Source organism: Hypanus sabinus, chromosome 4 (assembly GCF_030144855.1).
Source record: "Hypanus sabinus isolate sHypSab1 chromosome 4, sHypSab1.hap1, whole genome shotgun sequence".
NCBI classification, from domain to species: domain Eukaryota; kingdom Metazoa; phylum Chordata; class Chondrichthyes; order Myliobatiformes; family Dasyatidae; genus Hypanus; species Hypanus sabinus.
This window is the reverse complement of record NC_082709.1, coordinates 65581596-65605974: the sequence shown is the minus strand read 5'-3', so window position 1 is coordinate 65605974 and position 24379 is coordinate 65581596. Positions and strand designations below refer to the sequence as shown.

The 24379-nt window shown below is 40.0% G+C and overlaps 1 protein-coding gene across 2 annotated transcripts in view; it reads left to right on the top strand.

Moving 5' to 3' along the window:
• Positions 1-24379, top strand: part of ino80db (INO80 complex subunit Db) — a 128250-nt gene that overhangs the window by 10427 nt on the left and 93444 nt on the right. For both annotated transcript variants that reach the window (XM_059967331.1, XM_059967332.1), the window contains exon 2: positions 14785-15031. In XM_059967331.1, coding sequence (XP_059823314.1) covers positions 14814-15031 — 218 coding nt within the window. In that variant the 5' untranslated portion in view covers positions 14785-14813. The remainder of the gene's footprint in view (positions 1-14784; positions 15032-24379) is intronic.

Below are 24379 nucleotides of genomic sequence, written 5' to 3'. Positions count from 1 at the left end.
CTCTTGTCTTTAACAAGTGCTGTCCTACATATTTTTGAGAAATGGTGTATTAAGGTTATTTCTAAACAGCAGGTACCTGTTTGCTAGTTGAAAGAACAGATTGGAAATGTGGGACGTGCATTTGAGTTGACTAGCTCACCTGAATACAATGGGTTAAATAGTATCCATTCTGTGCCGGAAATATCCGCTGTCAATAATTGTAGTACTATATGCTTTTTTGCAATACTATTTTGCTTAAGGCAAAATTGGTATAAAGTGAATAAACACAAGTTAAATATGTACTAGTTTAGATGACATAGGAAATCAAAGATTAGACTGAGCAGGTATCGCAAAGTGCAAATATGTCAAAAGGTATAACATATGGACTTCAAAGTAGACTTCTACTTGACAAGACATAACATAGAATAGACACTGCTACAAACTGGTTCATTGTATTTTGGGGTAGTTGCAATTAGAAGGAGGAGGAATTATTTGAGGCAGCATAGTCACATTAATTTTAATCACTTCATTATTGGCATGTTCTCCATTGCCCAGACCTTAAATGTTTCCACCTCTTTCAACCCATTAGCATTTTAATGATTTGTTCTAATACATCTTTGATTTGGTGTTAAAAGTTTTGAGTGATAACATTTATGTTGGGTGCCTTGGGACTGTTTTTGCTATTTTAAAAGCATTATGTAATTCAATTTGTGGTTGCTTATCCTTTTGTTGAAATCTCATTGTAGCCTTGCTGCTGCCTATCTCTATCATTTTCTGTGCCTCCTTGATTATACTATCCAGCTCAGTTCTTGACCTTTCCCATCCACCTGGCTTCACCTATCACCTTCCAGCTAGCCTATTTCCCCTCCACCACCCCCAACCTTTTAATTCAGGCATTTCACCCGTTCTCTCTCAGTCCTGAAGAAGGGTCTCAGTCTGAAACATTGACTGTTTACTCTTTTACATAGATGCTGCCCGACCTGCTGAGTTCCACCAGCATTTTGTGTGTGTTGTTTTGGATTTCCAGCATCTGCAGATTTTCTTGTGTTTCTCATCTTCCATTTTAATGTGTTTTATCTTTGGCTCTGCCATCAACTGTCTAGGCACCAAATGCTGACATTTCTTTCCTAAATCACCCAGCCACTGCAGTATTCTCTCTTCTTTGAAGTCACTCTTTAAAGTGTATCATTTCGACCAAGCTTTTGGTGTTGTATCTTGTGTTGACTGTCAGACTTGGGTTCAAGGAACTCTAGCAGGAGGATTCTGTTCTGGTGATCATTTGTGATCTGATCTCCTGATTACAGTGTGTTTAGGATGAATCCATGATACTAGTTTAATGCTGTGTTAAACAAAAGAAGATGTTTTAAAGCTTGAGTCAATACCAGACTGAACACAGTCAAAACCGATTTACCTCTGAATCCGGTGTATTAGTAGTCCAGCTTGGCTTCTCTTCCTGACAGCGTAATCAATATATTCTTTTAAAGCAGGCACATGGATTGTCAGAGAGGAAGGGAGATGGCATGTTCAAAAATCATCTTATCTATTCACCTTCATTACAGCAGGCATGTCAAATCCAGGATACAGTATCTTCATTATGGTAGCTACTAGGAAATTTTCCAGAGGGATAGACAATTAATATTGTGAACAATGATTCAGCCTAAGAAATTGAAACCTGTTTAAAATATTTGGAAACTGTCAATAAAACTGACAGGTTAGTGCAATTAAACTGGTCCATATAGCCACCCATCTTGATCTACTCTGGGGGGAAAATCCAGCCCTATATCAGTGATTTACTTTTGTCTCCTGAAATAGGCTGGTGGGGGGTGGAGGGGGAGAACACCATTGTTACTGTAGGGAAGCTGAGGATAGGTAGTCAATGTTAGTATCTCAAGTAGGAAGTAAAAAGCTGTTACAGACAACTTAGGCTGTGTGGATGACCTCACCAGAAATCCATGTTGGCACAGTCATTGCTAAGGGGATATAAAGCAGAAAAGCCCTTTGCCCTCACAACACTGCTATTCATTTGATCAGGATATATGTTAAGCTGTTATGATCACAGCAAGTTGATTTTACTGAAAAATGCATCAAGAAAGTATATAGTGTTTAACACCCTGCCTCCATTTGGAGACTACAACCCAGAAATCCATGGGCACTAGTGAACTGTATGTGCTCTGTACCAATCTGTGTGAAATAACTGTCAAGATCATGAGATTGCTACAAAATTACCAGTTAAGCCCACACTGTGTCTGAAGGCAGAACACATCTACAAGTGTTAGATGATTAGTTTCAGTTGCTGTATGAATGTTGTAGTTACTATTAACATGAGCAATTTGTAGTCTAGCCTGGTTGAAGGTCAATGAAATGTTTGTATTTGTCTACTAGCTTGCCTTCCTTCTCTGCAAAAGACATGGGAACTTTCTAGAACCTGAATCAAATAGGATTTTATCCAATTAATATCTTGCCTGCTGAGAGCTGCATTTTCTCTAATGTAGCCAAACATCTCAAGATACTTCATTTAATAGGGCATATGCATGGTGGCAGGCAGGGGAGGACGTCGGGGGTTGAGCAGAAGACTTAGAAGTTACTTGAAGGATGTTTTGTGTGCAGTTTTGAGGAGAGGTGGAATGACGGTTCATCCAATCAAGACATGGGTGGGTGAATAATTTTTTTATGGGTCTTGCTGCTAACATTTACAGTACTGTGCCAAAGTCTTAGGTATGTAAAAAAAAAATTCAGTGAAGCAAATGCTTTCAAAAATAATGAAATAAAAAAATTTCAAATAATAAAATAAAAAATATTACTATAGAGAGCAGTAAACAGTAAAACTACCAGTAAATCAAATCAGTATTTGGTGTGATCACTCTTGTCCTTTAAAATTGCATCAATTCATTAGGTTCACTGTTGTGTTGTTTTATAAGAAAATCGACTGGTAGGTTGTTCCAAACATCTTGGAAAACTTGCCACAGTTCTTCTGTGGACTGTGTCTGTCTCTCCAGGTAATCCCAGACAGCCTCAATGATATTGAGATCAGGGTTCTGTGGAGGCCATACCATCTGTTACACAACTCCTTGTTCTTGTTTTCACTGAAGGTAGTTATTTATTATCTTGGCCATACATTTGGGGTCTTTGACCTGCCGCGGCATGAAGTTAGGAACGATCAGCCGCCTCCTTGATGATAAATCTGCATGTACTTCGCAGCATTAAGGATTTAGTTAATTCTGACCAGATCACCAACTCCCTTTGCAAAAATGCAGCCCTAAACCTGCAGGGAACCTTCACTGCTTCACTGTTGGTTGCAGACACTCATCCATGTAATGCTCTCCAGGTCTTCTATGGACAAACTGCCTCCTGTTTGAGCCAAAAGTTTCAAATTTTGACTCTTTAATCCAGAGCACTTGCTGCCATTGTTTTTGTGCATAGGTGAATCTCTTGGCTTTGTTTCCATTTCAGAGGAATGGCTTTTGGGTAGCAACTCTTCCATGAAGACCACTTCTAAGAAGACTTCCCTGGACTGTAAAAGGGTGTACTTGAGTTCCAGAGGTTTCTGTTCTGTGAGTTCAGTGCTGACTCCTTTCTGATTCGTAAGGAATGCCTGCTTGATGATCTCTCATCTGCGGCACTCAGTTTCCATGGCTGACATCCACGTTTCTGGTCCTCAACTTTGCTCCCTTTTTTGTGCTTCTTCAGAAGACCTTGGACAGCACGTCTTGAAACTCCTGTCTGCAACGAAATTTCTGCTTGGGAGACCTTGCTGGTGCAGGATGACTACCATGTGTCTTGTTGCAATGCTCACTGTTGAAGGTTAAGCTGTCATATATGCCATACCCTCACCTTTTAATTTGGTTATCCTCCGCCCAGTTTGATTCCTTCTACACCTGTTTCTATGTGTTGGCGCGTGGCCTAGTGGGCAAGGCATCAGACTAGTAACCTGAAGGTCACTGGTTCGAGCCTCAGCTGAGGCAGCGTGTTTGTGTCCTTGAGCAAGGCACTTAACAACACATTGCTCTGCGGCGTCACCGGTGCCAAGCTGCATGGGTCCTAGTACCCTTCCCTTGGACAACATCGGTGGCGTGGAGAGGGGAAGACCTGCAGCTTGGGCAACTGCCAGTCTCCCATACAACCCTGCCCAGGCCTGCGCCCTGGAAACTCCAGGCGCAGATCCATGGTCTCTCGAGACCGACGGATGCCACCACACCTGTTTCAGTTTAAATTCATTCAGCTCGTTATGTCATTGATCATTAGCACCTGCTTGATGGCTACATATAGTTGCACGAAAAAAATTGTGAACCTGTTGCAATTTCCTGGTTTTCTGAATTAATTGCTCATGAATTGTGTTCTGATTTTCATCTAAGTCACAATAATAGACAAACACAATCTGCTTGAACTAATAACACACAAACAATTGCACTTCATCAATACTGAATGCACCATTTAAACAATCACAGTCTAGATTCAAAAACGTGTGTGAACCTCTGGGGTAATGCCTTCTACAAATGCTATTTAGAGTCAGATGTTCCAGTCAATGAGATGAAATTGGAGGTGTGGGTTGTAGGGGTGTCCTGCCTTATTTAAAAAAAAAGACACCCAAAGTCAGGTTAATGACAGAGCTTGCTCTTCTCAATAAAGATCAGTATATGTGCACTTTGCCTTGATCAAAACAACTTTTAGAGGATCTTAGAAGAAGAATTGTGGTGATGCATGAAGCTGGAAAAGGCTACAAAAGTGTTTTTAAAGGCCTGAGTGTTCATCAGTGCACAGTAACAGAAATTGTCTACAAATGGAAGAAACTCAGTATTGTTGCTACTCTCCCTAAGAGTGGGCGTCCTGCAAAGATCACACCAAGATCACAATGTGCAATGCTGAAGGAGAGATGTAAAAGAACCCAAGGGAAATGGCAGAAGACCTGCAGAAATCTCTAGATCTTGTTAAAGTCTCTGTTCATGTGTCCACTATATGAAAAACTGAAAAATAATGGTATTCATGGAAGAACACCATGGAGGAAACCAGTGCTCTCTATAAAAAGCATTGCTGCACGTCTCAAGTTTGCAAAAGACCACCTGAACTAGTCTCACTGGTGGTGAGGGAGGAAGTGTAAGGGAAGGTGTAGCTACACCACCATTCAGGGCCCCAGACTGTCCTTCCAGGTGAGGCGACACTTCACCTGTGAGTCGGCTGGTGTGGTATACTGCGTCCGGTGCTCCCGGTGTGGCCTTTTATATATTGGTGAGACCCGACGCAGACTGGGAGACCATTTCACTGAACACCTACGCTCGGTCTGCCAGAGAAAGCAGGTTCTCCCAGTGGCCACGCATTTTAGTTCCACGTCCCATTCCCATTCTGAATCCAAACTCAGGTTGGAGGAACAACACCTTATATACCGGCTGGGTAGCCTCCAACCTGATGGCATGAACATTGACTTCTCTAACTTCCGTTAATGCCCCTCCTCCCCTTCTTACCCCATCCCTGACATATTTAGTTTTTTTTTCTCTCTCTCTGCCCATCACTCTGCCTGTTCTCCATCGCCCTCTGGTGCTTCCCCCCCACCCCTTTCTCCCGAGGCCTCCCATCCCATGATCCTTTCCCTTCTCCAGCTCTGTATCAGTTTCGCCAATCAGCTTTCCAGTTCTTAACTTCATCCCACCCCCTCAGGTCTTCTCCTATCATTTTGTATTTCCCCCTCTCCCCACTACTTTCAAATCTCTTAGTATCGCATCTTTCAGTTAGTCCTGACGAAGGGTCTTGGCCCGAAACATCGACAGTGCTTCTTCCTATAGATGCTGCCTGGCCTGCTGTGTTCCACCAGCATTTTATGTGTGTTGTTTGAATTTCCAGCATCTGCAGATTTCCTTGTGTTTTCACCTGAACTAGTCTGATCTCTTTTGCAAAATACTGTATAGTTTTTGTTACCATACTTCAAAAACAATTGTTAAAGTACAGGAAAATTTTGAAAAATCAGGAAGTAATTAAAAGTGTACCTGAAACATAATTAACAACAGCAACTTGTAAGGTGGCTGACAGAACACTAGTGGCAAAATCAAAAGTTTGTTATTATTCATGGACTGTGGACTGCTGGCAAAATGATTATTAATTACCAATTCTTAATTCCCATTAAGAAGGTGATGAGCTACCACCTTGAACAGTGGAAAGTATTCACACGGCCCTGTGTGAGTTCTAAGTTCTAAGATATTAACATATCGAACATGAAGAAATAACTATATTGCCAAGTTAAAATGTGTGTGAGTTGGAAAGAAATGTGGAGGGTTCCATGCACATTTTACCCTTGTCCCATGCAGGTGAATGACTTACTGTAGAATACCCAGGCTGCAACTTGCAAAGTGTAAAATGTTAAGCAAGGAAATTACAAATTGTGGGGGTTGGACATAGTTCTGCTGTCATTTTTGTGGTTGATCCAATTAAGTTTCTGATCAATGTTAACCCCAGAGGATGTTGTTGGTGATGGCAGCAGATGGAAAACTTGTTAATAGTAATGGTGTTGAATATAAAGACAACTTGCTTAGAATTTTCCTTATTGGAGAATATTGTGCAGTACTTGTAGGACAATTATTACCCTACAACCATCAGAATCCTAAACCAGTGTGGGTAACCTAAATAACCACTACTCTAAACTGATTCGATGACCTACAAACTCACTTTCGAGGGTTTTGTTTTCTGTATTACTTTTTTATTTGCTCAGTTTGTCTTTCTTTGCATGTTGATTTTTGTTAGCCTTTCTCTATTTATGTGTAATTTTTCATGAGATTCTATTGTATTTCTTTTTCCCTGTAAATGCCTGCAAGAAAATGAATCTCAATGTAGTACAGTACTGTGCAAAAGTCTTAGGCACATAAATATATCTGGGGTGCCTAAGACTTTTGCACAGTACTGTATTTGTCAAAATGGAACAGAGAGCAAGTTTGTAAATTTGGCAGGAGCAAAGGATGTTGGAAAAGGTAAGAATGGAGTGCCATGGGGGTGTTGTGGGTCGAGTGGCAGAAAAGGAGTGCCAAGGGTGGAGATGATGGCACAGGAACAGACACACCCAGTCCTGAGATACCAGGCAAGGTCATTTGATTCCAAGCAATTGGTTTGTTGATCATTACAGAGCATCTCTCTGGTGCTTCCTGCTCCCTCCCCTCTCCCTTCCCCTTCCCCTTTTCCCAACCTTGGTTCCTCTCTCCCTGTCCCCTTCCCAGTCTCAGTCCATAAACTTGATTCTGATATGGGTCTTTATTATCATCACTCACATGACATGAAATATGTTTTTTTTTTGCAGCAGTACAGTGCAATACATAAAATGACTACAGTACTAGGGCTATGGGTAACTCTAGGTGATCTCTAAAGTAAGTACATGTTCACCCTCTTGCCCTCTCCCCCTCCCTAAGACTTTTGCACAGAACTTTATATGGTTACATATGTGTACTTTGAAAATAAATTTACTTTGAACTTGATCTATTGTAGCTGCCATTTACCAGTTTAAGCTAGCATGTTTACTGCACTTCGAGAGAGAACGGCATCATCTGTGATGTTCCATATGGAACTAGAAACAATGCAGTCATCCCCAAATATCCCAGAAGCAAAAACCTCCATTTAAAGTTCTGAAGTTTGTAAATGAATTGTCCCTCATCATTAGGAACTAGATGAGACATGAAGGCAGAGCTTTAGTCTGATCCACTGGTTATGAGATTTCTTAGCTGTGCTGGTTTGAGGATAGTATGGATATCATGATTGTAGTTTTTCCATATTGGCACCTCATTTTTATGAGTAGCTGCCAGTATATTTTTCTGTACTCCTCATCAAACTACTTTAAGGTATAGACAGTGGTGGGGGTAAGGTGTAGAGTGGTTGGACATTGTTCTATTGCAATTGTTGGTCCATACATCCTGAGTCATTAGAATTCATTTGACCACTTGTCAAATATCTACAGGGCTTAAGGCTTTTTTCTGTTGCGTATATTTTGAATGAACCATGAAGCAGTTTTCCAAGTGTTTTTTTGTCCCATTTGATGCCATTGATCCTGTACTTGCAAAATTGCTTTTCGTTATGACGAGACTCGATGGACAAGGTCTTTAATAATGGATGCTACCCTCTTGAAGATGTTGTCCATGGTGGACATGGTTGTGCCCTTGATGAGGCTGGGTGAGTCTACATCCCTCTGCATCCTCTTGGCATCTTGTGCATTGGAGCCATCATACCAGAATGTACATCTAGATATTTGTGTGACATACTGAATCTCCTCAAGCACCTAACAAAGTAGAGCCACTGGGGTTCTTTATTTGTGATTGTGATCAATTTATATTTTCTGCTCTAATCACCATGTTAACAAAAATATGGCCCAGCTTAATAAAAATATTAAGCTGACGAAGGGTCTTGGCTCGAAACGTCAACAGTACTTCTCCTTATAGATGCTGCCTGGCCTGCTGTGTTCCACCAGCATTTTGTGTGTGTTGTTAATAAAAATATTTGTTAGCTTTATAAAGACTCTGTTCATTTCATCACATTGTCTGTGAAGGTTTTCGTCATATTTAGTAAATTGACAGGCTCTATGACATTAAAGAATCTGAATCACAGTTGGAAACCTTGTGAAGTTAGTTGTAATGGCATTTGTTTAGTCATGATGGATTGAATTTTTGGTTTACGTATGTATAGATTTGTACCAGATCCATACATTTCCCCACTGTTTATTGCAATTGTATGATTACAGTGTTTGGTGATATAGCTGATCATATTAGCTGTGGTAACAAGTCTGACATGGAGTTGCAGACAGAAAAACAAACTCAGTATCATGAAAGGTTCCAAGGTTCTTCCCAATATTATAAGATATGCAGAGATTATACTGTTGAGAAGAATTAAAAATTATAGTATTGCAAGATGCAGTAGAATGATCCACCTAGGAGCCTGCTGTCCTTTTAGGTGATTAGTGTATTGACTTTAGGTGCTACAAGGAAAATGTGACACAACAGGGGATATTGTGAGCTGTTTGTAAATCATATTTTGATTATTAATCAATTTGTATGGATCTGACATTGTATCTAGGTTATTGATGCTAGTCATGCCATAGGTAGAATGGTACGCCCTGCAAGGTCCTACTGTTACAGTACTGTCTTTGTATTACTGCAGCTGGTTATGTGTATTATTTCAAGAACGATTTCTATTGGAACTGATACGGTTGACACCATTTAACCAATTGCATGCTGATGGGCAAGTTCTGATTCATAATACAGCCTCTAAGAAACTTTCCACAAAGCATAAGACACCTTCTGAGTTTGTTGTCAGGAATCAATGGCATATTTTAATATTTTTTTCCTTTGTTGTGATGGTGTCTGGTCCAATTTATTGCTTGTTCTTGGCTCCCGTGAGTAGGTATGAGATTTTTCATGGGTAAAGACTAAAGGGGGATGTGGGATTTAACAACCGTTTAGGCTGAAATAGATGGCCAGTGTTTGGTTTCCCTTCTCAAAGGGATGTCAATGAATCACTTTGGTCTTTACAACACGGCAATAGCTTTATGGTCACTTTTAAGAATGTGAAAATTAGGGGAGCCCAGCCTGCCCTGCATTCAGTAACCTCATGTATTTTATCTTTTCTGCACTCACCCCATATTGTAGTTTATAGCTTTTATTACGTATTGCAGTTTACTGCTGCTGCAGAACAACACATCTCATGACATGCAAGTGATATTAAACCTTAATTCCCTTAGTACCTGAGTACTTTGAATATAGTTGGGAAGTGAGTTTCCAGAGTCCTCTTGAGTAGAAAGTTCCAAAGGTTCAATTCCTACAAGAATTTTATATGTTTTACTGAGATTAACTCTTGCAAATTCAGATTGTCTGTTTATAGATATACGCCTCTATCTTAGGAACAAACTGGTGAATCTTCATTGTTCTCCCGTTTTCTCAAGTATACTCAGTGACCACTTTACTAGGTAAAGCAAATACATCTTGTTAATGCAAATATCTAATCAGCCAATCGTAACAGTAACTGAATGCATGAAAGCATGCAGACATGGTCAAGAGGTTCATTTGCTGTTCAGACCAAATGTGAGAATGGGGAAGAGATATGATCCAAGAGACTTTGACAGTGGAATGATTGTTAGGGCCAGATGGGGAGGTTTGAGTATCTCAGAAACTGCTGATCTCCTGAGATTTTCACGCACAACAGTCTCTAGAGTTTATATAGAGAGAGTTACGAGAAACATAATTCATATAGCAAGCGACAGTTCTGTGAGTGAAAATGCCTTATTAATGAGAGAGGTCAGAAGAGTATGGCCAGACTGGCTCAAGCTGACAGGAAAGCCACAATAACTCAAATAACCATACATTAGAACAGTGGTGTGTGGAAGAGAATCTCTGAATGCACAACATGTCAAAACTTGAAGTGGATGAGCTTGAGCAGCAGAAGATCAGACACACACGTTCAGTGGCCACATTATTAGGTATATGAGTTACCTATTAAAGTGACCTTTGAGTGTTTATATCTCCTTGGCTATGGAAATTAGACCCATATACAATTGCAGCAGGCTCCTATATAATTGCAGTAAAGTAGCCTTACTCCTATACTCAAATGTTCTTGCAGTAAAGTGACTAATGTATCATTCTCCCCCCCCCCCATTACTTGCACCATCCTTTGAACATCAAACAGCTTAATTTCTCACCGTTAGAAATATGTTATGCTTCTCTTTTTTCACTAAAGTAAATAATCTAGTATTTTGACACATGGTATTAAGCTGACTGACAAAGTGCCAAGAAATATTTTATCTCCGGATTTTTAAACATGAATTCAAACTATTAGAACTTGAGCTTGTATCCGCTGGATATTAGTCCATTTTTAACATAGTGCTGACAAACTGTTATTTGCAATCTCGCAAAATGCTGGAGGAACTCAGCAGGCCAAGCAGCATCTATTGGAAAAAGCACAATCGATGTTTCTGGCCAAAATCCTGCCAAAGGGTTTCGGTCTGAAACGTCGACTCTGCTTTTTTCAATATTTAATTGATAAATGAAGAAATCCCTCACTCCTCCAAAGTTGGGGTTCTTAATGGTTGTGCTTGTTAGTTCCAGTATCTAAAGGAGGATTGATCAAGCTTCTGATGAGATGACCTCTCAAAACTCTCACATGTAATGGGTCTGTTTTTATTTGTTCACAGTCTATCCTTGGGCAATGAGCAGGTTCTATTTTTTACAGCCATCCTTAAGTTGATTTTGACCACAAGTTGCATAAAGTGCACTACAGTCATTTGATATGATAACCATACCTCCATGGTATTGTAATGAATGGTATCAAAAGTGTACAATATAAGAAAGAACAATTACAAAAAGACTTGGGAGAAAGAGAGAGATATATGGCGGGGGGTCTAGTTCGGAAATGATAGGAACAGACATATGTCAGACTTTTGAATTTAATAAAATGTGAACTCATGTATAGGCATGTTCATAAGTCGGGTGTTTGTAACCCAGGACAGTCTGTAGGTGGCTAGTTTGTCAGTGTAGTGGAAAAGTAGGGAATTGCATAATTTGTGGTGTCCTATGTTGGCCTTTTGTACATGCTCTGCACATATAACAGTTGCTTAAACATAGCCAGGCTAATCTAGATTGTGACATCAATGAAACTATTTGGGGACCGGAAGTGACGGCATTGATGAATACTTATTTTTGTGAGATATTATAAACAGCCCACTTTTTTTTTTCCTTCTCTTTTGTTTGTTTTTTTTTCTTTTATATTACTTATTAGTTATAGTTATTAGATTAGATTAGTTAGTTTTGCATTATATAATTTTTTTTGTTTGTTTTTTTTTCTTTCTTTTTTCTGTTTTTTTATATTATACATTATGAAATATTTAGATTTACTATGTCCATACATATATCTTATGGCTTATGTCTTGGTAAACTCATTTATATTGTAACTATTATGTATGTTTTTTTTTTCATATGTAATGGAGTGTGTATGTTGGTAATTTCTTTATCAATATATCATCTGTATTCTGTCCATATTACTAATATTAATAAAAAGATTTAGAAAGAAAGAAAGAAACTATTTGGGGCTTTATCTTTTGCAGGCAGTTTGTCAAGAGAGCTGTCACATGGCAACTGACTTTGTCCTAGATGGAAGTTTATTCTTCACATTTCAGGTTACACTGCAATAGTAACAGAAAATTGAAAGTCATGTTTCTGTCTCTTGTGCTCTCATTCCCTTGATTGGAAAATAAGCTTAATGTATCTGGTATGAAATGGTGTAAAGGGAAGTAGGGAATATCTATCTTCAAAAGGCATGCTGGAAATATAGGGTCCGTTTAGCCAGCTCCTTTGAGTTGTCTGCTTGAGAAGTACATAATTATATCTTTTGTTGTATAAACTTGTGAAGTAGTCACGTGCAATAATAGTAAATCCAAATTGATTAATTTGATTTGACTAAATATTTTTTTTAGATACCATGTGGAATAGGCCCTTCTAGCCCTTTGAGCCATGCTGCCTAGCAATCTGCCGATTTAATTCTAGCCCAATCACTGGACAATTTACAATGACCAATTAACCTACCAACCAGTATGTCTTAGGATTGGGAGGATACCGAAGCACCCAGAGGAAGCCATGTGATTACGGGAAGAATGTACAAACTCCTTACAGGCAGTGGTGGGAATTGAACCTGGGTCACCTGTGCTGTAAAGTGTTGTGCTCACTACTATGCTATCATATGCCCCATATATTCTGACAAAGACCCAGTTTTGAGCTTGTGCTTTTCGTACGATACGTGCAACTGAAGTTAAATCAAAGGAAAATGTTCAAAATCTTACTAAAAATGAAGTAGTAAAGGGGTAGGAAATGATAATTCTTCAGGACCTGAAGATGTGCATCCCAAGCTTTTGAAAAGATAGCAGAACTTGAAGCAGTTTTATCATCGATGATAAATGTTGTGAAATTTGTTCTTACTGCAGTAGTACAGTGTAATATATTAAAAATCCTATAAATTACAATAATACATATTAAAAATTAAATTAAGTAGTGCAAAAAGATAGCAAAAATAGTAAGGTGGTGTTTATAGGTTGGTTCATTGTCTGGTCGGTAATCTGATGACTGAGATAGCAATGGTGTTAGTGGATGCATTTGTTATCATCTTCTGAAATGCCATAGATTCTAGAATGGTCCCACAGATGGAAGATGGCAAATGTTGTACAACTATTTAAGAAAGGAGGAAGAAAGAAAGCACCATTTAGGCTGACATAAAGATAGAGGAAATGCTGGATTCAGTTATTAAGCAGTAACAGCATACTTAGTAAGTAAGAATGTGCAGGCTGAAAATGGAACAACGAGTGGAGATCGTGTTTGACATAGAAACAAGATGTTGCAAATACAAGCAAATCAGGCAGCATTGGTGGAGAGAGAAACAGAGTTAACATTTCATCTTACCCACCCTTTATCAGAACAGTAAAGTGAACTCAATTACACAGCAAGATAGCAACTGGGAAGAACAATGCGAAAGTACAATGGAACAGTGCTAAAACTGTAAGATGCAGAGTGCATCTGTTGTGACAAAATCTGAAAGGAAAGAGAATACTGGAAATATTCAGCCGACCATATCGCATCTTTGGAGATAGAAAATGAGATGGTTTTAGGTTGAGAGGTTGTAATTAGTGGGATACTACAGGAATGGGTCTGGGTCCCCAGCTATTCATAATCACTATGTTTGGAAAAGGAGACCAGGTTCAATGTTGCTAGACAGGTAAAAAGCTAGCTGAGAGGGAGATGCTGATGGGCTAATTGAATGTGTGAGAAGGTGACAGATGAAATATTGTGTAGGAAATGTAATGTCATCTTGTGTGGCAAAAAAGAAAAGCAGAATACTTTAATATGGTGAGGAATTGAAAGTTTTAGTATCAAAAGGAGCTGGGTGTACTTGTTAACATGAAAGCACAGAAAGCAATTTAGGTGCATTGGTCTTGAGTAAAGATGTTTGCTCCAGTAGCGGGAGGACTTCTGAAAGAGATGTCTGATATCTCTTTCAGATATCTGATATCTATGCTGAGGGACTAACTGCATTAGTCCCTCCAGCATAGATCCTTGGTTTATCTCATATGATAATCAGACAATACTTCACAAAACACCTCGATGACTCGTACCTAATGAAGCTAACAAAGTACAATTACAGTTTGGTACAAGAATGCAGCATTCAATTTGTGCCAATAAATGTCCACGGATAGTAATAAATGTCCAGGTAAACTGTTTTGGGTATTGATTGACAGCCTAGTATTGGCTAGGGAAATCAAGAAATTTTTGCTGCTGCTCTTCAAGATTGAGCCATGAGATCTATTGCATCCAAGTGAACAGGCCCTTGTTTTAATGTCTTAACTGAGAGGCCACTTCAGTCAATGCTATATTCCCTCAGCAGTGCATGAAAGTGCCGGTTGTGATGTTGATGCTCTGGAAGGAAATTTCAACTTTCCATGTTTTGACTCAAGTGCAAATGAACTGCGAATTGAGTTATGGCCATGAACGCGAGAGGAACAGATCATGACCTTCCCAGACCCCATCACCCCCGTGATGAGAACTGCTTTCATTTCCCCAACTTCCTCATAAAATTTTCCCATTGGTTGCTTAACCTGATAGTAGTCTGCATCCAGAGAAATGGAAGGTAGGCCACTAAGGTATACTGATAGTTTGATGGGTATCAATCAACCTCTGTGTCTTGAGAGAATAAATCGAGCCAGGGCTGGAATGTATCAATGCATTCCTGCCCGCATTAGTCTAAGGTATTATTTCCCCCACCAGTTTCCAATTTGTCATGTTTGTACCTGACGCTCTGCCTTTTTCTCTGTAGCTAATGTTCACAAGGAGAAGAATCACGTGATGTATGAAGGCAAACACATACACTTCTCAGAGGTCGATAATAAGCCATTGTGCTCCTATAGCCCAAAGCTCTGTAAGCAGCGCCGGCTCAACGGCTACGCATTCTGCATTCGCCACGTTCTGGAGGACAAGACTGCTCCTTTCAAGCAATGTGAATTTGTAGCCAAGTACAACAGCCAGCGGTGTACAAACCCTATCCCGAAGTCTGAAGACCGAAGGCAAGTCATCTTTTCCTATTAGGGCAACAAGGGACATAGGGTGGCAATGTATTTGTAATTGATCTACTCTTTGATAGACTAATTGGATCAGACTTAACTCAGGTTTTATACTCCACACACTTTTCCTGTTCAGTGAAGAGTGACATAGGATATAGTTTGACATGTCCTTTTGTTAAACCTGGTACTTTCTTCCCATGAGTTAAATATAAATCACAACTAGTTTCTCAGACCTCACTGAAAGGATGCAGTAAAATATTTTATTTCAAAGGTTGACCAGAATAAATTACTTCCTTTTGAAATAGACTTTTGCAGTTTTCCCTTTGTAAAAACATGTAATTTTCTCCTATCACCTGCACTTTAGAAATGAAACATTGGTAGTGCTACCACAATAAGCAAATGGCATGTTTCAACATTAAAATAAAAATTAGGAGAGGATTATCATTGCTTCATGACAGGTTGTTCAAATGCCAAACAAAAGTAGATCTCTGGAGAAGATGATTTTTGAATGTAGCATATTTTTCTCCCCCCTCTTATTCCCAGGGTAGTGATAAATCCTGGTCTCAAATTCCACAAGGATGCAGGAGATGTTCAGGATTTCTTCTGATGTTCCTCAAGAAATATACTTGTGTTCCCCTTCCCCTACTGTTACCCTGGGGCAGATCATCTAACTAATTGTGGAACAGTAATTTATTCTTGGAACATGATGACCTGCATTGTTCAAAGTCCACTACCCAGGCAATTAATATCTTTCCCCAGCAGAGAATCCACGCAAGTCTCTGTATTGCTGGAAGTTGTTCCACTGTGACGCATTTAAGTGTCACCAAAGATTTACTAATGTCTATAGATGTTCGGTGGCAAGCAAGAGGCTGTCGAGGGTTATAGACTTACCCTGCTCCATCATGGGCACAACCTTCCCTGTCATCTGACATTTTCAAGAGGCGGTGTCTTGAGTATCGACACGAAGGGCACACATTACTACCATCAGGGGAGGAGTCCGAAGATCCATACGTTAATTCAGAAACAGCTTGTTCCCCTTTGCCATCAGATTTCTGAATGATCCCCAAGGTTGAAATGTGTAATATCTGAGGGCATGCATTAAAGGTGAGAGGGTAGGTTCAAAGAGGATGTGAGAGGTGAGATGGAGGGATGTGGACATGGTGTAGGTAGGAGGGATTAGTGTTTGGATGTTTTTTGTTTTGCTTTTTAGCTGGTTTGGCACAACTGTGGGCCGAATGGCCTGTTCTGTGCTGTACTGTTTTTATAAATAGTAAAAACAACAAATTTCACATTATATAAGACAATGATAACAAACTTGATTCTGATTAGTTCTGAGGCACATTGCCATTTACCAATAATAACAACAAAAAATGCTGGAAATGCTCAGCAGGTCTGGTAGCATCTGGAGGAAAAAAAGTTAATGTTTCAATCCCATGATCCTCCAACAAATTTCATATTGTGTGTAACTGGTGATTGGTTTATTATTGTCATGTGTGCTGGTTCACAGTGAAAAGCCTTTGTTTGCAAGTCATCAAGATAGATCATTCAAAATGCAAGTACATTGAGGTTGTACAAGAGATTACAATTATAGAGAAATAATAGTGCAGGCAGACTAGCGCAAGGGTTATGTTGAAGGAGATTGTGAGGTCAAGAGCTCAACTTTATCGTATAAGAATTCCATTCATTAGTCTTATAACAGGGGATTCAATATCCTTGTCTGGTAATACATGTTTTAAAGCTTTTGTGTGTTCTGCCTAATTGGAAAAGAGTAGAAGGGAGAATGCCTAAGGTTAGAGAGGTCCTGATCTGAAATGTTATGTTGATTTTTCCTTTCTTTGCTTTTTGTTTGATTATGTTGTCTGCATTCCTGAGGCAGGGGGAAGTGCATGGAGGGAGGCTGGTTTTCATGATGACTGGGCTACATTCAGAACACTGCAATTCCTTGAGGTCTTGGGCAAAGCAGTTGTCATGACAAGCTGTGCTGCATTTAAATAGGATGTTTTCTACAGTGCATCTGTAAAAATAGGTGAAAATCATGGAGACATGCTGATTTGAACTGTCTGAGGAAATAGAGAAGTTGGTATGTCATCATGGGCTGTATGTGGTTGGATCAGGACATGTTGGTAATATTTGCAACCATTAATTTGAAGTTCTCAACATTGTCCACCTCTGGACCATTGATACATTCCTGAAGTCAGTGATTAAATTTCTGTCTTGCTGACATTAGGCAGAAGTTGTTGTCTTGACATCATCTTAATGGAGTCTCCATCTCATTTCTGCAAGCTGTTGTTGTTTGAGATCCAGCTTGCTATGGTAAATGAAGTTTGAGCAGAATCTAGCCATACACTTGTTCATGTATGTATGTGGGGATTGAGGATTCAGTTGTGTTTGGCACCAGTGTTGAGAATGTGTTGGTACTTATCCTCACAAATCGTGGTCAGTTGGTCAGCAAGTCAATGATCCAGCTGTCGAGAGGGTACCAAGTCCTAAGTCTAGGAGTTTGGAGATATTTGTTTGGACTGTTCTTTGCTCTCAGTCAGGGTTACTGAGAAACATCTTTTCTAATTGAGCTTAGATCTTCATAAAACTGAATGTTTCTGTTGGTGTCTGTGGTTCTAATTAAAATGGAATGCAGTTGATCATTTGCAGATCCAGTAGGGTTATGTTTTGAATGATAATTTGGTGTGAGTAAATGTGAGAAGTCAAACATAGCTCTTTCAATTGGAAATTTATGTTAAATCCTACAACTGTTTTGAGAAGTTATTATCAACTATAAAATAAAACACTGCTTTCCCCAGGCAGACATTGCCTCCCTGTGATCTTAGCTGTCAGCGTTATCCTTTAGTAAGGTCCATTGTTCAACAGATTCTGCTAACGTGACTTACTCTGCCCTATTGATATAAAATTTAGATTTGAAATCAATCATTTGTCTGCATCAATCTATTTCCTTCACTGTCACTTCTCCCTCTGATATTTCATTAGAGGGTTAATGTTTTGTCTATTTTTATGTCTTGCATTATGTACAAATTCTTCAAGTTATCCAAGTATTGTTCTGAAGATGTTAACTTTCCGTGTTGCCCTGCATTTTGCAGATTTAACATGTTTGCTGATTTTTTTTAACATAGAAATCTCTTTCACCTTTCTCCCATCCACTCCATGTCACAGACACATTGTCAGATGAGTACACAAACTATTGTGGGCCAGTATTTCTTTATGTTGTTTCATTGTTATTTTTTCTAAAGATTTTGCCTTCACTTTGTGTGATGCATCATATGATACCTTAATCCAATCTCTTAGCTTTTTTTTGTATTGCAATGACCATCTTATAGCAGACTTCATTCACCTCAGTGCTATATAGTGGCATGCAGAAGTTTGGGCACCCCAGTCAAAGTCTCTGTTACTGTGAATAGCTAAACGAGTAAAAGATGACCTCATTTCCAAAAGACATAAAGTTAAAGATGACACATTTCTTTAATATTTTGAGCAAGATTATTTTTTTATTTCCATCTTTTACAGTTCCAAAATAACAAAAAAAGAAAAGGGCCCGAAGCAAAACTTTGGGCACCCTACATGGTCAGTACTTAGTAGCACCCCCTTTGGCAAGTATCACAGCCTGTAAATGCTTTCTGTAACCAGCTAAGAGTCTTTCAATTCTTGTTTGGGGGATTTTCGCCCATTCTTCCTTGCAAAAGGCTTCTAGTTCTGTAAGATTCTTGGGTGGTCTTGCATGCACTGCTCTTTTGAGGTTTATCCACAGATTTTCAATGATGTTTAGGTCGGGGGACTGTGAGGGCCATGGCAAAACCTTTAGCTTGTGCCTCTTGAGGTAGTCCATTGTGGATTTTGAGGTGTGTTTAGGATCATTATCCTGTTGTAGAAGCCATCCTCTTTTCATCTTCAGCTTTTTTTATAGATGGTGTGATGTTTGCTTCCAGAATTTGCTGGTATTTAATCGAATTCATTCTTCCCTCTACCAGTGAAATGTTCCCTATGCCACTGGCTGCAACACAAACCCAAAGCATGATTGATCCACCCCCGTGCTTAACAGTTGGAGAGGTGTTCCTTTCATGAAATTCTGCAACCTTTTTTCTCCAACCATATCTGTACTGTATAACCTACATTATAATAAGGGAGTACTTCATGTTTTAGTAACACGTCATTGCATGCGCTATTTAGGCGCGTATTGATCTGAATGTGTGTCAAGTTCGGACTCTACCAGTAAAGAACCATGAAACTTAGTTTCCGTCTCTGGCATTTTTATTAATAATGTGGTTCTGTAAACAGGCCACATACACAACAAATTGGTGACGAGAATTATGAACCTACATCTTATTGGAATGCCGTATTTCAGTTGATAACGACACTCACAGGAGAAGAGAGAGAAAGGAGATGAAAAGGAGCAACATGCGCATCTAGACGGAGTGCGCTCATTGCACTAGCAAAAATGGCACTTGAGTCAAGTGGAACATGCAGTGACTGCAAGGAGCTAGCTAAAAAGAAAACAAGGAAAAACTGGACTAAATTAACATAACTAAGATGGCGATGATTGGAACCATTACAGCATTTGATAGTAGCATTGAAAACTGGGTAACTTAGGCTACATCCACACTATACCGGATAAATCGTAACCGAAGCTTTTTCTCTTCGTTTTTACCCTTTGTCCACACTAAAATGGCATTTTCACCCCCCGAAACCGGAACTTTTCAGAAACGCTCTCCAAAGTGTGTATTTTTGAGAACGCCGGATTGGTTGGATCAGTGTGGACGGGGTAACCGGAGATTTCTGAAAATGCTGTCAGACGGCAGCGCGCTATTTCATTGTTTTCTTGAACGCAACCTAACAATTTCAGAACAGGCGGCAACAAAATTGATGCCAGAGGAGTTAGAAATGTACTCACCAAATACTTTGACCCATAACTTACTGAATAAATAAGTATACTGGTGTCCCCCTCTTTTCGAACGTTCACTTTACGACAACTCGCTGTTGCGAAAGACTTGCATTAGTACCTGTTTTCACTAACCAAAGAGGATTTTCACTTTAACAAAAAAAAGACGCCCGTTTTATACGTGTGTTTACCCTGATGAAGACTACAATGACTGTGAAGCTTTGTGCGGGCAGTTGTTTGCGCATGAATGTATGTGCGTGCGTATGTGTGTATGTGCCGATTTTCTTTCTCCAAATCAATTTTGGCTTGCTGTCTTCCCGAGTTTGATAAGTGAAACTACATTTTACCTACAATATTTCTACTTTATATAGGGTGTATATTTATCATATCATTCCTGCTTTTACTATATGTTAGTGTTATTTTAGGTTTTACGTGTTATTTGCTTTGATTTGGTAGGTTATTTTTTTGGGATCTGGGAACACTCAAAGATTTTTCCCATATAAATTAATGGTAAATGCTTCTTTGATTTACGACATTTCAGATTACAAGCGGTTTCGTAGGAATGCTCTACCTTCGGATTGCAGGGGAAACCTGTACTCACTTTGCCCTGTTTTCTGTCCTTGCTCGTATGAAGGTGGTTTACCTATTTATGCAAGTACTTCTCTGACAATAGATGTGTAACAGCCTAATGTAACATTGTATAGAAATACAAGATAACACTGATGAAGACATGTTTTATACATTTAATAAAGTGCTTTATTAATGCAACAGAGTTAGTCAGTTTTTCAATGTTCATCGTCAGCGGGGTCAATCTGTCAGTGAACTCCCTGTCGGTTGCTTCCGTACGCTCCAATACTTGTTTCTTTTTAATCTTCTAAGTTCTCCTATGTGAAAGCCAACAGCTGTCCATCGTTTTAAGTTTTTCTAGTCTGTAACTACACAAACGTGCACTTTTACAGTGAGATTCGACACAAACATGTTGCTTATTTTCAGTAGTTGTGTCCTGCACATGAGGAGGAGATTCGCTGAAATCTCCGTTTCAATGTGGATAGAGATATTTTTTAAAATGCATTGTGTGGACACCTATTGTTTTTATGCAAAACCAGAGTTTTCAAAATTATCAGGTCTAGTGTGGACATAGCCTTAGATTGAAAGAGTGGAGTTATATTGTGATGCTAACAGTGTTAGCGATGAAAAGAAGGCCAACCTCTTACTCAGTGTTATGGGAGCAAAAACATACAGGCTGCTACGGAGCTTGTTAACCTCTGAAAAGCCAGCTGACAAAACATTCAAGCAAATAGTAGACACTCTCCAACAGCATTTAAACCGCAAATCACTGGTCATTGCTGAAAGATTTAAATTTCACAAATGGAATCAGAGCGAAAATGAAAGCATTTCTGAATATTGTGCTGAATTACGCAAGTTGTCAGAACATTGTCAATTTGGAGCTGGTCTGTCGGATGCATTGAGGGACAGGTTTGTGTGGCGTGCACTGTAAAACCACGTAGAAGAAGCTCCTGGGTGAAAAAGACCTTACATTAGAGAAGGTGCTGAAGATTGCAATATCATTGGAAGTAGCAGCCTGGGGTGCTTCAGAGATACAACAAAAATCTCTGGAATATGCTGCAAATAAAATGTCACTGAACAAATGAGAAACCCCAGAAAGGAAAACACAACAATGTACACAAAATGAAAGAAAGCATTTCTGATGAAAATGACTCAGACAAAAGTGAATTGTGTTGTCTGCAGCTTCACAGCTTGAAAGAGACTGATAATCAAAGAGTAATATGGATCACTCCACAAGTGGCAGGCGTGAGACTAAAAATGGATTTGGACACGGGCTCAGCTTTAACAGCGATCTCTGTACACAACTACAAATAACTGTTCTCTTACATACCTCTGAATGAACTAAACTACTGCTAAAGACTTACACAGGACAGAGAGTGCATCCCAAAGGTAAAAATAAAGTGACAGAGGCAAAACACAGCAGCTGAGCCTCTATGTACTGAAAAAAATGGAGGACCACCGTTGCTAGGATAGGAATGGCTCAGGAAAATCCAGTTGGATTGGCACACCATCAAGGTACTGGTTGTGTCAGCAAAGGAGGGCAGCAGGGCTACATCTGAGAGACTGTCACAAATACTTGCTGACTCTGAGGAAGCATTCATGAAAGGAATAGGAACACTTCAGGACATGAAGGCAAAGATTGACATTGAGGAAAATGCATGTCCAACATTTCACAAAGCCAGACCAGTGCCATATGCAATCCGTCCAACAGTAGAGGCAGAGCTGAAACATCTGGAGCAGACTGGGGTCCTGTCAAAGGTGGATTTGAGTGAATGGGCCACACCTATTCCAGCGATGAAGAAAACCTCCAGCACAAAACCAGGATAACCAAGCATATGTGGAGACATTAAAGTGACTGTTAACCCAGTTCTCCGCACAGTACAGTATCCTCTACCTCGTATTGAGGACATCTTTGTTTCCCTCTCAAGAGGGGAACATTTCACAAAAATCAATTTGGCCCAGGCTTATCTCCAAATGGAAATCGATGATGCATCCAAGAAATACCTGACAATAAATACACACAAAGGATTTTACCAGTACAACAGGTTGGTGTTTGGGATAGCATCAGCTCCTGCAATCTGGCAAAGGGCAATGGACCAGGTCCTGCAAGGGATTCCACGGACTCAGTGTTACCTGAACGATATCATTGTCACACGAACATCTTTTTAATCTTGAACAAGTGCTCACCAGGTTAGGAGAATTTGGGCTCAGAGCTAATCGACAGAAATGTGAGTTTTTCAGAAAGGAAATCTCATATTGTGGGCATGTGATCAACAAGGATGGCTTACAAATATCTCAGGACAAGATAGAAGCGGTGCTTAAGGCACCACCACCTGAAAATGTGTCTCAGCTGAGAGCATATCTTGGACTAGTGAACTATTACCACAAGTTCTTGCCTAACCTATCCACAGTCCGACACACACTAAATGCAGTATTACAGACAGGGACACAATGGAAGTGGACTGAGAGCTGTGAGAAAGTGTTTCAAGAAACTAAAAGACTCATAACTTCAGAAGGGGTGCTCGCGCACTTTGACCCCTCCTTACCAATCCAACTGGCTTATGATGCCTCACTCCATGGGATAGGAGCTCTGTTACCGCACAAGTTTCCAGATGGCTCAGAAAAACCAATAACCTTTGCCTCAAGAATGCTAACTTCAGCTGAACGCAACTACATACAGATTGACAGAGAGGCCCTAAGTCACGTGTGAGGAGTCAAGAAATTCAGTCACTACCTGTATGGTCAAAAGTTTACCCTGTTGACTGACCATCAGCCTCTCGTGTCAATCTTCAACCCAAGGAATGGTGTTCCAGTGATGACAGCACAAAGGCTGCAGTGATGGTCTCTTTTTTCAGGAGGTCACAGGTATGTTATTGAACTCAAGGGGACCAAGCAACATGGCAACGCATATGGTTTGTCACTTTTATCACTGCCGACTTCAGAGATAACTACACAAATGGATTCCGCAGAGGTCTTTCACACAACAATAGTTGAACAATTACCAGTGACAAACGGCCTCATTGAAAGAGAAACACGCAATACCCTATGTTGTCAAAAATATATGACATCACAATAAAGGGACAGCCAGCGTGTGGTAACACACTGTTTCCAGCCTTCTCAGCAAGGAAGGAGCAGTCGTCAGTGTGACGGGGAACACCAATCTGTGGTTCATAAATTGTGATTCCTCCCAAGCTACGCACCTGAGTGCTAGAGGAACTGCACAAGGGGCACCTGGGTACTGTGAAGAATACCGTGCCTATGTGTGGTGGACAGGAATCGATAAACAGATTGTGGACTTGACCAGGAACTGCTCTGGATGCCAAAAGATCCAGAACACACCACCACACGCCCCTCTCCATCCATGGGAGTGGCCTTCATCACCATGGCAACGAGTGCACATCGACTTTGCTGGACCATTCATGGACTCTATCTTTCTAATCGCCATCGATGCACATTCCAAATGGCTAGAGGTCATCAAAATGAAGACAACCACATCGGAAAAGACCATTACAGTTCTGAGGGCCATGTTCGCCAGGAATGGCATACCAGAATAAATCTGCACAGACAATAGATGACAATTTGTCTCTGAAGAATTCCAAAGTTTTGTGAAGAACAGTGGAATCAAGCACTTTACATCTGCCCTTACCATCCATCCACAAATAGCTTGGCAGAAAGATTTGTGCAGACATTCAAGAAAGCCATCAAGGCAAGGGACAGCAAAAATCGACCACTGCAACACAAGATCGACAACTGCAACCACTAACCAGACTCCAGCGATGATGTTTCTGAACAGGAACCTGAGGTCCCGCATGGATCTTCTCAAGCCAGATGTATGGCATGATGTGGAGAACAGACATTTCGAACACTTGAATGCTAAGTCAACACGGAGCTTCAGTGTG